At 44.8% G+C, this 17,847-nt stretch overlaps 1 protein-coding gene and 1 non-coding gene across 2 annotated transcripts in view; both read left to right on the forward strand.

Moving 5' to 3' along the window:
* Wdr88 (WD repeat domain 88) overlaps positions 1-17,847 on the forward strand; it is a 60,872-nt gene that overhangs the window by 24,743 nt on the left and 18,282 nt on the right. Inside the window, exons 11-13 of the mRNA XM_036201263.1 lie at positions 7,280-7,372; positions 10,231-10,357; positions 11,514-11,607. Of these exons, the coding sequence (XP_036057156.1) occupies positions 7,280-7,372; positions 10,231-10,357; positions 11,514-11,607 (314 nt within the window). The remainder of the gene's footprint in view (positions 1-7,279; positions 7,373-10,230; positions 10,358-11,513; positions 11,608-17,847) is intronic.
* Trnat-agu lies at positions 11,910-11,983 on the forward strand. The gene has a single exon. It is a non-coding gene; the product is annotated as a tRNA-Thr (tRNA).

Raw genomic sequence — 17,847 nt, forward strand, 5'->3', positions numbered from 1 at the left:
TGAGTGGCAGAGGACTTTGCAGGGCAGGCACCAACTCACAGCTCAGCAGTGTCCACCAGAGGTGGGTCCATCCCCTCCACAACACTCATCTGGGAACACCCATTCTAGTGGCACACAACTAGACCCTCACCCCAGAGGCTGTCCTCCAGGTGAGAGCATCAGAGAAGTGAGGTCCCACCTTGACCTCTGACCTTTAATAGAGCATTTTCTTCTGAATGTTGGAAGCTTCTAGGTCTGTGAAACTATGGTTGAGACTCGACCTAATAATCAGTTTTGCTTTGTGACAGAGTCTTGCTATGTAGCCCAGGCTAGCCTCCAATTGATGTTTCCCGAGTGCTGGGATTGTAGGTGTGCACCACAGAGAGCAGCATAGGGCAGACATTGCAGACTAAAACTCCATAATAAATACTCACTAACGTGCAATGAAGGCTGTATGCCCATGTGTCACCACTGTAACAGGAAACCAGAAAAATGTTCCATTTTTCAAAATTTTGTTATTTTGTATTTTTTACTTTTCTGTTATTTTAAAGCTGTCATTTAAACAAAACAACAAGACCAGGTAAGTGACAATTAGAGTAACAGGCTGTTTAAATAAACATGTTTTTAAAAAGTATGAAAATACTTAGATATGCCGGGTGGTGGTGGCGCACGCCTGTAATTCCAGCACTCGGGAGGCAGAGCCAGGTGGATCTCTGTGAGTTTGAGGCCAGCCTGGGCTACCAAGTGAGTTCCAGGAAAAGGCGCAAAGCTATACAGGGAAACCCTGTCTCAACAAAACAAAACAAAACAAAAAAAAGAAAATACTTAGATATAATAATGTCCTTATTATATAATATTTAACATTATGTAATATTATAATAGAATAATCATTATATAATATATTATACATAATATTGTGATATGTATTGCATATTAAATATAATAGTTATAGTCTAATATATATTATAGTGCACATTACATTCTGAGATTTTGTTTAATTTTTGTAGGATATATTTGAAGTGTAAATAGAATTAATCTTATCAATAAAAAACCAGGAGTCAGATATTGGGATAAGATCAGAGAAGCAGGAGCATCCACAGTTGCTTCCTTCCTCTTCTGTCCCTCCATCCCAAAAGGCCAGGATCCTGTCTCTCTGCCCCACCTTATCACTTCCTGTCTCCTCTCTGTACAGACCTCCAGACCTCTATGGTTAACTAGTGGCTAGCTCTGCCCTCTGACTCCAAGCAAGCTTTATTTGTCAGAACACAAACAAAATATCACACATTTCCCCCTTTTTTAGCTAAACAAAACACAAAGGTTTTAACCAACAGAAAAACTATATGCAATAAGTACAATAATATATACAAATATATACTGGCAATAATTACATTAACAATGTCTAGTCATTAGCACTTGACAAATTCAGAGAAAAATACTCCATTATCTATTCTATCTTGGTGAGTCCAAAGTGTTAATTTTGTCAAATACAAATAGACTGGATATTGTAGCTGTGATTCTTACTTGATAACTGTTTTTGTTGTATATAATCTTACTATGTTAAAGTTAAAACCTTCTTTTTTAATTAGACAAAAATGGGGAAATGCTGTGGAGTAATCCTCTTGTATACTATAAAGATTTGTCACTCGAATTGGTTTAATAAAATGCTAATTGGCCAGTAGCCAGGCGGGAAGTATAGGTGGGGTGACTAAACAAAGAATGCTGGGAAGAGGAAGGGCAGAGCCAGGAGTCACCAGCCAGATGCAGAGGAAGCAGGAGATGAACGTGCCATGCTAATAAAGGTGCCACCACATGGCAGAGCTTAAATAAGGAATATGCGTTAATTTAAAACAGAAGAGCTAATTAGGAATAAGTTTGAGCTATTGGCTGAGCTTTCATAATTAATATAAGCCTCTCTGTGGTAATTTAGGAACTGGCTGCTGGGTATTTGGGAACAGGCAGACTTGACATAAAACTCCATTTACATATATTATTATATATTCTTGCTTGATTGTTTGAAACAGGGTCTTACCCTATAGTCGAGGCTGGCCTCAAACTCACAATCCTTCTCCCTCTGCCTCTCAAGTGCTGGATTATAGATGTCTCCACTGTAATCAGCCATTGTTATATATTTACAATACAGAGATGTAAGATTATTTTATGAAAGAGAACATAAACACAGTGACTAAACAGAGGTTACTTGCACTCCATTTCTTGAAAAGTAATATTCACAGCAATGTTACTGGTGGGCTCATACTCCCCAAATTCCAAACTAACTAAACTCATAATAATTAACACAATGCTAAGTGGCATCAGGACAGACAGATGGTTCAGTGGGACAGACCAGAGAACTGATCAATAAGCCATGACTTACTTGATCTGATGATTTTGTGCTACAAACTCACAATGGAGAAGGGACAATCTTCACACACAGTGGTAGGAAAACTGGATATTTATACGCAAATGAATGAAGCTGGCCTCTTGTCTTATACTGCATATGGTCCTTCCATATCTGTGGGTTTCAACACACAGATTCAACCAACCTGGACTGAAAATATTAAAAATCTCATGGGCATAGTGGTGCCCACCTTTAATCCCACACTCAGGAGGCAGAGACTGGTAGATCTCTGTGAGTTCAAAGACAGCTTGGCCTACATAGAAAGACCCTGCCTTTAAAAAAATAAATCCCAAAGGCTGGGATTAAAGTCATGCACTACCACCGCCTGGACACACACACACACACACACACACACACACACACACACACACACACAAACACACACATTAAACAAAACTGTTTCTATACTGGACACACAGAGACCATAATTCCCTTGTCATTGTCTCCTAAACAAGAATCTAACATCCATTTGCAGTTTCTCAGGCATTATATACAATCTAGTGATGATTTAAAGAACATAGGAGTATGGATGTAAATTATATGCAAATACCACACCATTTTATGTAGGGGACTAAAGCATCTTCTAATTTGGTATCCTTCATTGTGGGAGGTCATGGACACTGAGGGGCCACTGTGCAAAATAAGATGCATCAAAGCCTAAACTTACGAGCTAAAATTTTAAGACTATGAAGGAAACTTTGGCGAGAAACTTGGCTCGTATATGGCAACAGAAGGGCAGGAGAAATGGAGCTGGAGAGCTGGCTCAGTGGTTAAGAACACTGGCTGCTCTTGCAGAGGACCTGAGTTCAGTTCCCAGCACTCACACAGCAGCTCACAGCCACCTGTAATTCTAGCTCCAGGGAATGTGATGCCCTCCAGAAGCTCCTGCATGTGTATGATGGATATAAATGAACACACATTTACATAGGAATAACTAAGGATATTTAAATCAAGGAAACAATTAAAAATAGAAAAATTGGATTTCATCAAAATTAGTATCTTTTTTTGCATCAGAAGACTAGGCACAGTGAGGCACAGTGGGACACACCTGCAATCCCAGAACCTGGGAGGCCCAGGCAAAATGGAAAGGTCTAGACCAGCTTGGGATGCACAGGGAGACCTTGTTTCAACAAACAAACAAAATAATACCAAATAGTTTGGGGGTAAAGAGTAGATAAATTTGTGCTATTGTTCATTTTGTTTGCTTTGCTTTTTAAGGATAGAATCTCACATACTCCAGTTTAGTCTCAGACTTACTCTGTAGCCCAGGATGACCTAGAGCTGATCCTCCGACCTCTGCCTCCCCAGTGCGGGATTACAGGCGTGTGCTGCCACAGTCAGCTTTATTACCTCTCTTTCTAGCCTCATCCTCAATACATTTTAAAGTCAGGGATATGCCATACCTTAAAAACATAAATGTCTAACAAACCCACATCTTAACATTATTTCAAAGGTCAGCAATGATGATGGCTAGATTGTAGACGTGGGCTTACATTTACTCATTTCTAGAGTAAAAATTCATCAAGGAACTGGAGAGACAGCTCAGTCAATAAAGTCTTTGCTGCACAAGCATGGAGGCCCAGGTTCAGATCCCAGAACCCACATAAACGCAAGGTGCCATGAGTGTTCCCCACTTGGAGGGGAGAGAGGCAGGCCGCCCCAGGCAGCTTTCCATTTGCTTTGGTGAAATGTTTACAGAATGAGTGGAATTTGCCAAAATTTACATTTTCACTGTGTGTTGAATGTGCAGATGAGTTAGAAAAGTCTGGAAGTGCTGGCAGGGGCAGGTGGATCTCTGAGTTCGAGGCCAGCCTGGTCTACAGAGTGAGTTCCAGGATAGCCAGGGCTACACAGAGAAACCCTGTCTCAAAAAACCAAACAGCAAACAAAAACCCAGGACAACAAAAAGAAAATCTGGGTTGAATTTAGGTAGTTCCCAGCCAGCTTCTGCTTTATGTTGTCTGTGCTTTTATTAAAATCTTCACAGACAGCCAGGAAAAGATTTGAAATGCCAACATTCAGCTGATGGGCTGAGGGGTGACTCAAACACACACACACACACACACACACACACACACACACACACACACACACACAATTTTCATGTGTGCACCACATCCGTGCAGTGGCCTCAGACGCCAGAAAGGGGAGTTATGGGTGGTTGTAAGCTGCTCCATGTGGGTGCTGGGAAGCGAACTCCAGTCCTTTGCAAGAATAAAAGTGCTCTTACCAGCTGAGCCTTCTCTCCAGCCCTGACACTCTTTTGTTTGCTTGTTTTTGGTGTTCTGAGAAGTCTCATTGTGGGGTGCTGTAGCCTGGACTGGGCATGTTGCCAGGATTTGACACACTTCTTGATACACTGTAGAAACTGATTGTAGATAAACCATCTGCTTCTCCTGGGTAGGAGCCAATATAACTGTTCTCCAAAGTTTGGCTTTGGTCCCCTTATAAGACATTTAGTTTCAACTGCTTTATTAGGAAATGCAACACAACATAGCCAATAAAATTTTTATTGCTGTTTTAATAAATGAACGCAATAAATAATATGGACTCACTACCTTATAATTCCATAGGATGGCAGTCCAAGAAAGTGAATCTCACTAGTGCAAAATAAAAAAAAAAACAACTGCATTTCTTTCTGGAATTTAAAATTTTTTTAATTTATTATTTATGGGGGGCAGTCAGAGGAGTATCAAATCACACGGAGCTGGAGTTATGCTGGGAACCAAACTCAGGTCCTCTGCAAGAACAGCATGTGTTCTTAACCACTGAGCCACCTCTCCAGCTCTGGAATTACTTTTGTTAGGTTAAAAAAAAAAAAAAAAAAAAAAAAAAGTCCAGAGCTCCCCACCTCAGGCTTGCTTATACTCAGCCAGGTTGACCTTAACCTTGTCAGTCCTGTCTCAGCCTCCTGATGCTGGGATTAGCGTGCACCACCTTGGGGTTTTTGTTGTTTGTTTTTTTGTTTTGTACATTCTATGAGTTTAGTCAAATACATGTGTAGCATGAATCTTAATAGGTCTTATTAATAAAAAGAAACCCGGAGCCAAGTATTGGGGTGAACGCTGAAAGATCAGAGAGACAGAACACACACAGCTAACCTCACCTCGCCAACCTCTCAGCCAATTCTGTCTCCTCAGACTGGAAGCCTCTGAGTCTTCATCCAAATGGATCTCAGCTGAACTGCTGCTAAAAGCCTTCAAGCTTAACAAGGCCCTAGTTCCTGGTCCTCACACCTTATATACCTTTCTGCTTCCTGCTATCACTTACTGGGATTAAAGGCGTGTGTCACGATGCCTGGCTGTTTCCAAAGTGGCTTTGAATTCACAGAGATCCAGACGGATCTCTACTTCCGGAATGCTAGGATTAAAGGCGTGTGCCACCACTGCCTGACCTCTATGTTTAATATAGTGGCTGTTCTGTTCTCTGTCCCCCAGATAAGTTTATTGGGGTGCACAATATATCAACCACATACATGCCATTATTGCAGTAGCTTATAGAACTATAGAATAACTTTACTGCCTGAAAAATCCCTCACACTCTGCTTATTTAGCCCCTCTTCTTCCCTAGAATCCTATGCCAGCTACTGTTTCTTTTTAACTGTCTCTTATCACACACACACACACACACACACATACACACACACACACACCAAACACAACACACACACACACACACACACACACAACAAACACAACATACCACACACAACACACACATATCACACAGAATACATGCCCCACTCATAATACACACATATCACACATCAGCACACATCACACAGAACATACTATACATACCACACACAACACACACATATACTATATACAACGCACACATATCACACATCACACACAACACACAATACACAGAACACACACATATTACACATCACACAGAACATATACCACACACAACACACACATCAGACATCACACACAGAGAACACATACCACACACACAACACATACATATCACACACACACAGAACACATGCCACACACATAATGCACACATATCACACATCACATAGAACACACACTACACACAACATGCACAACACACACACACACACACACACACAAATATAACTGGAATCAAGCGTGAGTGACTGTGACATAAGAGCACAGATTCTGGTCACCCCACATTTCGTGCTCCCCCATGGCAGCAGTTCCCATAATAATGGAACCAAGAAAATCATCCCCAGCTACATTGGAAGGTCGCAGGCACCTGGGGAAGCCTCATCTCCAGGCCTTTTGGGTGGTAGAAGTGAGGGGTCAGTCTGCACATTCCAAAGGACTTACTTCAAGGTCACAGCAACCTTAGATGACATCAGAGGTGGGTCACAGAGGGCTGTTAAAGCTGCTAGAGATGGCTCGGCTGGTGATCTGGCTTTGGACTTGCAACATTCCAGCCTCTCCATGTCATTTGAGATCTACTCAGTTAATGAGAGCTGCAGGAGGCTTAGTGGAAGGTGTTTGTTTGTTTGTTTGTTTCCAGGAACTTGCGTTCATGCTCAGTCTATAATATTCACTTTCCTAGAATGCTGGATAGATGAAATTTACAGCCTGTTGCCTTTTCAGACTGGCTTGTTTTGCTCAATAATATGTGTTTTTTGCATTCTCTCTCTCTATGTCTTTGGGGGGCTTGACAGCTCATTTGTCCTGAACACGGAAAACTATCCCATTGCATGGCTGTTCCACAGGCCCTCATGTAGCCCAGGCTTGCCCTGAACTCCTGATCCTCCTGCCTCAGATTCCCATGTGCTGGGATTACAGGCAAGGTGTGTGCCAGCACACCTGCTTTGTGTGCTGCTGGAGACTGAGCTATACCCACAGCCTTGATAGTGGTTTTTTGTTTGTTTGTTTGTTTTGTGGCCCTGGCTTACCATTTGACTTGTTCTAGGACAACACCTTGAGACTGTGGAATATTGAAGATCTGGATAAAATTCCTTTGGTAACTGAGAACAAGAGGACCATGGGCTGTAAGGTCAAGCAGGTTGGTATCAGGTAAAAGTATGCCCAGGGAAGAGGTCCCTTAGCCTTTACCAACTCAGTTTATTCCCTGAGCAAACATTTACAGGACCCTGGGGACAAAAGTGAGACAAGTGTCCAGACACAGGAAAATACATGCTCACATGGTAAGCGGTCATCTTTTAGAAAAAGTAACACGGAGAGAAGGGTGGTGCTGGGGTGTTTATTTATTGATATTCTCTTGGTTTTCTGAGACACATTCTTGATCTATCCTAGGCTGGCCGAAACTCTTGATTCTCTTCCCTTATTCTTCTAAGTGCTGGGTTATAAGTATGCATACAGCTTATGATTTGTTTGTTTATTTATTGTGCTAGGGTTAGAGCCCAAGGCCTTTCATGGCATGGGTATAGGCAAGCATGCTCCCATTGAACTGCACTCCCAACTTCTATGTTGTTGTTGTTGTTGTTATTATTATTATTATTATTATTATTATTATTATTATTATTTTGAGATAGCATCTCACTGCATAGCCCTGGCTGGCCTGCAACTAGCAATGTACACCAGGCTGACCTTGAACTTACAGAGATGCCCCTGCCTTGGTCTCCTGAGCTCTACCGTTAAAGATGTACTCCCTGGCTTTTGTGTGTGTGAGGGGTGTGTGTGTGTGTGTCCGTCCAGAAGAGGGCATTAGATTCCCCTGGAGCTGGAGTTATAGGCAGTTGTGAGACATCTGACCTGGGTCCTTTGAAGGAGTAGAAAGGGCTCCGAACCACTGAGCCATCTCTCCAGTTCTGTGATATTGTAAAGGGCAGTCAGGATCAGTCTTACTGCCCTTTACTGATCCTACACTATCAACAGGTGCGTAGACTTGAAGACAGTAAGGGGTTTGTGGGAGTGGGGTTCATCTATTTAAGGGAAGGAGATCCCAGTAGCAGGAAGAGCCAGTGCAGGGTCAGAGGCATCAGCAAGTCTGGTATGCCTGAGGAGTGGGCTGGGCCAGTGAAGGTCTGCGGAAGGCCCAAGGCCCAAGGTCCAAGGGAGCCCCCTGCAGTCAGTAGATGAGTGGCTGGACCCTCTGTAAGTGTGCTGTACTCCATCTGTAGACACCCTGGCCAGATCCCTGCTTCCCCATTTCCCATGTGGAAGGCTCAGGAACCCATCATTGTTCAGTACAAGAGCTGGGTGGCAGGGTTGGCACTCTGTTAGCTTTGCCAGGGATGGCCACAGAAGTTCTGGCTAGAAACACGGCTCCTTGAAATGGCCAGTGTGGGGCAGCACTGAGGTTAGGGGACAGGACCCTTTTGTCTTCGTGGCGAGCTGGTTTCTATGGCTCGTGTGGCCTTGCTAGTTCATAGACCCTGGAAGCTATAGAGTAACGACCGTCAATCTTCTCCCTGACATCCAGGCTGGCCAGGAGCTGCCTTCTCCATGAGTTCTCTTATTCAGAGTTTGAACCATGGAAAATAGGCTGTGAGGGAAGGTAGGGAAAGGTTCTAATTTTAAAGGGGTCTAATAGGGGCTGTAGCGGAGATGAAGCTACTGTGTTCCACTTGTTCCAAATTGACAGGAGAAATCTCAGCAGCTGGGTTTCTCCGAAGGTCTGTCCCAGGTAGGATCTGCTGGGCTTCCAAGTGCCCTAAGTTCTTAAGGGGAGCAAAGTATGGGAGCATGAAGTGCCAGGGTATGGACATGGCACCTTGCAGGTTTGTGAGTGTGTCCCCAGAAGAGGTATTAGCGTTCTAGTGTTGGGACCCCTGAGCGGCCCCTGATGTGGGCTGAGAGTCTCTGCCTGGATCACTGGCTTAATGGTGGCTAGCAGTGAGACGGGTGAGCATCTGTATCTGCTGGACAGTGTTTTGGCCAGAAAGAGACTCAGCATGGAGGAGACTACTCAGACCCCACACCAGCTGGTTGAAATCCTTGTCTGGAACTGAGCAAGTTGGCTCCCTCTTTTAAGCCCAATATTTAGGAGCTTGAGGCAGGAGGATCACTAGTTAGTTGTTGGAGGTCAGCCTATGAGATTTAGTGAGGCATAGCCTCCATAAACCTAACCAATAAATGGGGGCTAGAGAGATGGTCTAGCAGCTGAGAGCGCTTTCTGCTCCTACAGAGGACCCAGATTCGATTCTAGCACCCACATGGTGGTTCATAACCATTCCCAACTCCAGTTCCAGGGGACCTGATGCCCTGAATAAACAAACAGAGAAATAGATAAAAGCCCTGTTTAGTTCATAAATCTCAAATGCTAGCCAGGTAGCACATACCTATACTACTAGCTTTTCAGAAGGCTGAAGCAGGAGGATTTAGGCTTAAGGTTTGTCTGAGATATATATTGACACCCTAACTCAAAATTAAACACACACACACACACACACACACACACACACACACACACACACACGGTGGGGGTGGGGCTGGGAATGTAGCTCAGTGACTTAACACGTACAAGGCCCTGGGTTTAATTCCTCCTACTGAAAACAAACAAAAGCATCGTTACTTGCTCACTTTGCTTCTCTCTAACTCTGTCCTGCAAGGACTCAGGCCACTTCTGGGTCCCACAAGTCCACTTGGGACCACTCTGTCCAGGGAACACTGGACAAGGGCTGGACACAACCCTGTCTCCTTCCTCCCAAGCATGTGGCTGTGGGAGGGCCAACCCTCGCTAGCCTGCTAGCGTTGGAGGGAAAGGCTGGGCAGAAAACTGTCTGGGCTTGTGCTCCCAGCCTGCCCGGGGCAGTTCGTGGAGTGAGAGACTCGGGAGAGGGGAGGTCTTGCCTTGGCTCAGTCCAGGTCAGCTGGGTGGTGGGATATGGGATTCCACACTCAGCTTCATCTCCTCTGACCTGCACATTGTTTCTGTCTTTGGAAAATACCCCATGGCAGTGCAAAAGCTGTGACCAGTTTTTCCCCGCCTTTGAAAATGAGTCTTCTGTACTATCCAACCGGTGTATGATCTGCCGGAGAGAGGAGGACTTAGGATCTGGTTCCTCATCATCGTCACTGGAAGAGAGTAAGGACAGCTGATGGCCGTTGGGCCCTTTGAGCAACTTCTGCACAGGGCACCTGCTAAGCAGTTTGCAGGGACCTGCTTTGAATCCCCTGCCCAGCTGAATGGACCTATCAAAGTGAGGCAGGAGCCAGGCCATGACTAGACTCTCTGAATGGTGCCGCCTCTTTGAACCCCACCCCCAAAATCTTTAAGGGTAAGAACTTTTAGTTTTAAAATAGAATAAATCTAGATTCCTTTGGAAAACAATGTGTGTGTGTGTGTGTGTGTGTGTGTGTGTGTGTGTGTGTGTAATTGTAGAAGCAGTTTGCTACTTCTGAGCTTTACATCCCAGTGTCCATCTATCTCATTTTTGGGACACCTTGTGAGCCAATATTGTGGAGTCTGGAGCTGGCCTGTCATGTGGCCCTGGGACTGGCATGCACACTTCTTGGACATGCTAGTCAAGTGAATGTGATGTGTGGGGCCCAGTCTGTGGACGAGGATGGCAAGGCTTTGTGATTGCTATAGTTTGGATATGGTTTTTCCCTTCCAGGTTCAAGAGCTAGGGGCTTGGTCCTCTATGTTAATGGTGTTGAGGGTCAGTGGGACTTGTGGTTTCCTTCCTTCTTATGTGTATGGCTGTTTTGCCTGTATGTATTCAGTGCCCATAGAGCCCAAAAGATGGGGATAGATTCCCTGGAAAAGATGATTGTGAGCTACCATGAGGGTGTTGGGAGTTGAACCTGGGTCCTCTTAACCACTGAGCTCTCTCCAGCCCATCTCCAGATAGTTTTGAGGCCTCTGTCATCATAAAAACCACGATGAGTGTATTCATCGCCACCTTAGCTCTGGGGTTGATTAGAATGCATGCACCCACACCGTCCCCAATGATGGGCACCTAGATTATTGCAAACAACGCTAGCCAAACATTTCTGTGCACACTGCATTCATTTTCGCATAGATCAGTTCAGCGAATGAGTCTCCCACTGGTGTTAAGGCTAGAGGAATACATCCAGTAGTGCTTGACTTCGTTGCCAAAGGCAAGGCTGGCATGGCAACCCCAGCCTGGATGGGGAAGGTCTTACTTGATCATACACCTGAAACTCCCACACACATGGTGTGGGGTCTTCGAATCGCCCAGAGCCCGTTTGGAATCCCTGTCTCTCTCTGGATCCAGGAGAAGCGGTCCAGAAGAAGTTTTGGGCCTGGGCTGGCAAGGATGGCCGCAGCTCTCTTGACACCCAAGAAAATAAGCAGCCCGGCCGTACTGGGTAATTTTGGGGTGTCTCTGGGGCAGCTGCGAGCTCCGCTGAGATTCCCAGCCGATGAACTCTCCTGACCTGCAGAAGATAGAGCACAAAACAAATGCTACTGTGACCCGGAAACCAGGCCCGCCTCACTCTGCCCGCTCCGGGAAGCGGATTAAAATGTCTTGAGTTCCTTCAGACGCCTGCACAACCGAGGGACGGCAAGGCGCATGCGCACCACTGCCCTCACAGGACTGCGTACGCATGCGCAAAACTCATGAGGTCACTAGAAATGGGAACTGGTTTCTCACACTGCTCGTGCGGGTGGCGCCGTGGCTTAGTTGGTTAAAGCGCCTGTCTAGTAAACAGGAGATCCTGGGTTCGAATCCCAGCGGTGCCTTGCTCATGTGCTTGGGCACGTCATTTTGTGTTGCCTCTCATTTTTGCAAGAGTTCTCACGGGACCGCTCCTCTGTCAGGGAGAGTGAGCCCGGGAAGACAATTTAGCTGAAGAGGTTGTTGGATTGCTTGTTAGGCTTTGCCCCTTGAAGGAGGTCGCCAGATAGCTGTCCCTCTGAGTGCTCCCACATCGGTGAGGTGAGGAGTCTCTTGGCTTCTCAACCTTGCAAAGAATGCTGATCTCCTCTTCCTGCAGCCACTCAGTGGGTACTAACGCTCGGTATACTGAGGACAGTTTGGCGAGGCCAAGTGAGTCTCACAAAGTGGACTTTGTACCATCAGATCCGACCAGTCAATCTGCATCTGCAAAACACATCAAAAAAAACAAAACAAAACAAACAAAAACACCCTGCGGATGGGGGATAGTTCAGTGCTCCAGTGTGGGGCCTGACTATGCTCTGATCGCGGATACTCTTTGATTCACAATTGAGGTTACAACTCTATAAATCATTTTAAATCATCTTAAGGACTGGTGAGATGGCTCAGTGGATAAAGATGCTTTGCTGCCGATCCTGATGCCCCGAGTTCAATCCCTGGGTCTAACAGGGTGGAAGGCGAGAACTGATCCCTGAAAATTTGCACATGTGTACTGTGTGGCTCATGTGCACCCACACATATGCTCACAAATAAATAAATGTAATAGGAAAAAAATATCTTAAGCTAAAAAGTGACAAAGTAGTTGCGTTAACCCACACATAGCGGGATGTGCATGTGTTTTGGGTTAGATAGAGCAGGATGTGAAAACACACAATGCCCAGAAAAAATATGTCAGTGCTGCTGCTGCTGCTGCTGCTGCCTGTCGCCCCGCTCTTGGGAGGTGGCTGTGGGGCATCTCTCTAGCTGGAGAAAAGACTGAAATTTAAAAACACTGGTTTCTACTTGACCACTTGGTCAAGTTGACATATACTGAGTTGAATTATTGTAAGCTGGGATGAACAAGAAAATTCTCTTGTCTCAGAGGTAATTCTTTCTGCTTCTCCTATAGGTTCATTGTGTAATTTTGTTTATGTTTGTTTCAGTCAGTCCCTGCCCTTTGCAACTTTGTTGTTTTGATTGACATTGCCAAGGAAAGCGTGGGGGATATTTCCACACTTTGCAGAGCTAACAGGGACGTTCAGTGGAATCCAGTTAGTGAAGGGTTTATTGGAAACCACGCTTGAGTCTTTCTGGGGCTGCCTTAGTTCAAGTTCATCTAGCGGGTCCTGGGCTTTGGAGTACTTGCCTGTTAGATGCTGTTATGATTTGAATATGAAAAGACTGTCACAGGATCATGTGATGAGCGTGATCCACACTGGTGCTGCTGTTTGGGAGGTTGTAGAGACCCTGGGACATAAGGCCCAACAGAAGGTCACCGGGGTGAGTTCTTTGGAAGGAATCTCATCCTGATCTCTCTCTCTCTTCCCCCTCCCCCTCTCCCTCTCAACCGTGGACTGAAATGGTTGAAATTGTGTCCTTAATCCTCTTTTTAAGTAATTGCAGGTGTTTTTCTACAGTAGTGAAAAGCTAACAAATTCAGGGGATCAGGCAGAAATGGGGCTTAGGAAAGCTCAGCTCTAAAGAGAAGCATTTGTGAGTGACCAGGGCACATGTATAATGACTTGGAAGCCTTTGACTGGGTGAGCATCTCCAAGCAGTAAGCAAAGCCAGAAGAGGAACAAGGTGTTAACTAACCTTGTCTCTGTTCATTTTAAACTGCTGAGGTGTCCTATGGTGATACTGTGTTCCCCAAAATATTGTGCACCCTAATAAACTTATCTAGGGGTCAGAGAACAGAACAGCCACTAGATATAGAGGCCAAAAAATGGTTGCACACATGCCTTTAATCCTAGCATTTCAGAGGCAGAAATCCGCCTGGATCTCTGTGAGTTCAAGGCCACACTGGAAACAGCCACGCTTGTTGTAACAAGAGCCTTTAATCCCAGGGAGTGATGGCAGGAAGCAGAAAGGTATTTAAGGCATGAGGACCAGGAACTAGGGTTGGTTAAGCTTTTAGGCTTTTGAGCAGCGGTTCAGCTGAGATTTATTTGGATGAGGACTCAGAGGCTTCCAGTCTGAGGAAACAGAATCAGCTGAGGAATTGATTGGCAAGGTGAGGTGGCTGTGGCTTGTTCTACTCCTCTGATCTTCCAGCTTTCACCCATTGTATTAGTAAGACCTTTTAAGATTCATGCTACAGTGTCCCTGCCTCACAGCCTCTGCATTTAGTGTGATGCAGGTTTGGAAAGCTCTTTCCAGGGTCCTCTGTGGGGAAAGTCCATGTCATCAGTGAGGACACAGTCAGTGTGTCATCTCTTAGGGAGGGCTTCTGTCACCACCCTTGGCCCAGCCTCTCCCAGGCTGTCAATGCAGCCACTTGCTCATTCCTTCTACAGGATCTCTTCATGTTCATCACCCAAAATAACATATCACAACAGACTGAATGGAAAGAGCTATTGACAGTCTTTCTGTGAGATCTACCATGAAAGGGCTTTGTAAAGATGTAAAACAACGTTTTCTTCACACTGAACTTTGTTCTGTGTGCTAAATAGTTTTGTAAAAGTGTCATTTGTGCTGGGCAGTGGTGGCACACGCCTGTAATCCCAGCACTTGGGAGGCAGAGGCAGGTGGATCTCTGTAAATTCGAGGCCAGCCTGGTCTACAGAGCTAGTCCAGGACAGGCACCAAAGCTACAGAGAAACCCTGTCTAGAAAAAACCAAAAAAAAAAGTGTCATTTGTGTCAACATGTAATTGGTAAATTATCGTTATTTTTTAAATCTATAGATATTTATTTTTCCCTCAGATTTATCTTCTAGTGCTTTCAGTGTTTATATATATATATATATATATATATATATATATATATATATATATAAAAAGTCTAAATACATATTTTATATATTATTTAATATATATTCTAAAGAAAACAAACAGTAACTTGGAACCTTCAGTAATTAAATTTTTTATAAAATTTCTTTTATGTGTATGTTTGTATTACGTCTGTGCACCATGTGTGTGCAGTACCCATGGAGGCCAGAAGTGGGCACCAGTTCCCTGGAGCTGGAGTTGACAGACAGTAGTGAGCAGACCAATGGGTGGTAAAAATGGAACCCTGACCCTCGGGGCAGGGGCAGGAACTACTCTTAACTCTGTCCAGTACAGTCTCAGAAAACTTTGAGACTCCTGCAAAAAAACATTTGAGCGTCACTGTTTAAAGGTAAAGGCTTTAGAAAATTGTTTTATTACATAAGCCCATGTGTGTGCGTGTGTGTGTGTGTGTGTGTGTGTGTGTGTGTGTGTGTGTGTGTGTGTGTGTGTGTGTGTGTGTGTGTGTGTGCGTGTGTGTGTGTGTGTGTGTGTCTGTGTGTGTGTGTGTGTGTGTGTGTGTGTGTGTGTGTGTGTGTGTGTGTGTGTGTGTGTGTGTGTGTGTGTGTGTGTGTGTGTGTGTGTGTGTGTGTGTGTGTGCATGTGTGTGTGTGTGTGTGTGTGTGTGCGCGCGCGCTCATCTTTCTGTGAGTGTGTAGGTGTCTTTACTTATTGAACCATCTCACTGACCCCTAAATGCAAAAGCATTTTGAGCCTCATAAGATCGTAAGAGAAGCAGGCTAAGTAAAGGTATTCGAGGAGTGTAGGGATTGCTGCTGTGACAACTTTGAACTAATGCGACAGTGAATTGACTATGGGAACAACTCTGATTGGTCGATAACCCTTTTGCTAAGGTTGAGTGAATTGTCTTGATTAGATCATAGATTTATGACTTAAATTCTCAAGACTTTGTAATCATTTCAGTACGCCTTCAAGATGAATATTCAAGTGAGAACTAGCAGGGATAGGAGAAGCAGTAACAGAGTATAATGGCCAATGAGATCTGGGAGCTGTGGTGTTCTCACACATGGTAGCTGTGGATCTGGAGGCACCTGCAGGGTCTTCTGCCAGGGGAAAACAGTGGGCACACTTCTCAGCTACCTTTTAAGACCTATAATTTTAGTTCTTATTGTGATAAAAGGCATGTGCCATTTAGTATTTTAACTGTTTTTTCCCACTCTGTGCTGGGAATCAAATGCTAGACAAGAACTTTGCCACAGAGCCACAGCCCCACTGGGGGATTCTAGGCAGGGGCTCTACCACTGAGCCACACCCCAGCCCCTCACTGGGGGATTCTAGGCAGGGGCTCTACCACTGAGCCACACATCAGCCCCTCACTGGGGGATTCTAGGCAGGGGCTCTACCACTGAGCCACACCCCAGCCCCTCACTGGGGGATTCTAGGCAGATGCTCTAGCACTGAGCCACTTGGCTCAGCCCCTGTACATACAGCTAAGGATGGTTGCAGGGGAAGTCGGTCAAACAGGCCCTGGGTGCTGCATGTCAACTCTACTCTCTTCACAGAAAGCAATAGGAAGAGGTGGTTGAAAGGCAGAAAGGAACTCAGTGAGAAAATCTGTTTGGGGAAGGAGAGAAGCTAACACCCTATTCATCCTCAGAGGCACTGATGTGGGCCTTAGGTTTCAGCAGAGCCAGAACAGGAGCAGAGGTCTGCACAACTAAGCCATTCCAGTCACCTTGTGACCTCTGTTCTGGTTCTGCAAGCTCCCGAGGAGTCCTTATTGTTTGAGGGGACATGCTGGTTCACTTGAGATGATCACTCCTGCCAGGCAAGGTGGGGTTATCTTCCTGAGAGGTGCTATTTGTGGGGTCTGGGTCTGGGAGGGAACACTGTACAAGTTGATGGGGAGATGTCTCAGTGCACCATCATAACCAGTTCTTTTGTTTTTTATTTTATTGTGCAGAGTAGGGAGACCCTGTCTCAAAAATAACAAAATCAAAACCACAAGAGCTGGCTATGATGGTGCACACATGTAATCCCAGTCTTTGAAAAGCAGGAGGACCAGGAACTCAAGACCATAGCAAGTTTGAGGTCAGCCTGGGCCACATGAGACACCTCTTGAAGGAACAAATAAGCAAACAATCCCAAAGCATCTAGATGTGTTTAGGCCATAATTCTAAGTCTATAAAACACAGTAGCCTCCCATTATCCAGAGAGTTTGTGGTGGTTTGAATAAGAATGGTTTCTATAGGTTCATATATTTGAATGCTTAGTTCAGGGAGTGGCACTATTTGAGAAGGATTAGGAGGTGTGGCCTTGTTAGAGAAAGTATGTCATTAGGTGGGGTGGGCAAACAAGACTCAGTGTTGCTCTCTCCTCTTGCTGCCTGTAGATCCAGATGTAGGACTCTCAGCTACTTCTCCAGCACCATGCTCCTCACCATGATGAAAATGGACTAAATTTCTGAAACTGTAAGCCAGCCCCAATTAAATGTTTCCTTTTATAAGAGCTACCTTGGGGCCAGGTAGCAGTGGCACATGCCTGAGTTTGAGGCCAGCCTGGTCTACAGAGCGAGATCCAGGACAGGCACCAAAACTACATGGAGAAATCCTGTCTCGAAAAACAAAAACAAACAAACAAACAAAAAGTTACCTTGGTTGTGGTGTCTCTTCAAAGAAAACTAAGATGGTGGTCTTAAGTTTTATCATTGTATGAATATTTATAAAGAATCAACTTTTAGTTTTACAGATATTTCTCTGGTCTTTTCAATTTTATTAATATCAATTCCTTTAAAAAAGTGTTTAATATTCATGTGTGTGTGAGAGGGAAAGGTGTATGTATTCCAGAAGTATACAGGTGCCCATGGGGGCATCAGATCTCCTGGAACTGGTATTATAAACTGTTGTGACCCACCATGAGGGTTGAGGGGGGAGCTTAGGAATTGAAATCAAGTCCTCTGGAAGACCAGTATGTACATCCTCTTCCCAACTGAGCCATCTTTCA

The sequence above is a fragment of the Onychomys torridus genome, chromosome 1, assembly GCF_903995425.1.
Source record: "Onychomys torridus chromosome 1, mOncTor1.1, whole genome shotgun sequence".
NCBI classification, from domain to species: Eukaryota; Metazoa; Chordata; class Mammalia; order Rodentia; family Cricetidae; genus Onychomys; species Onychomys torridus.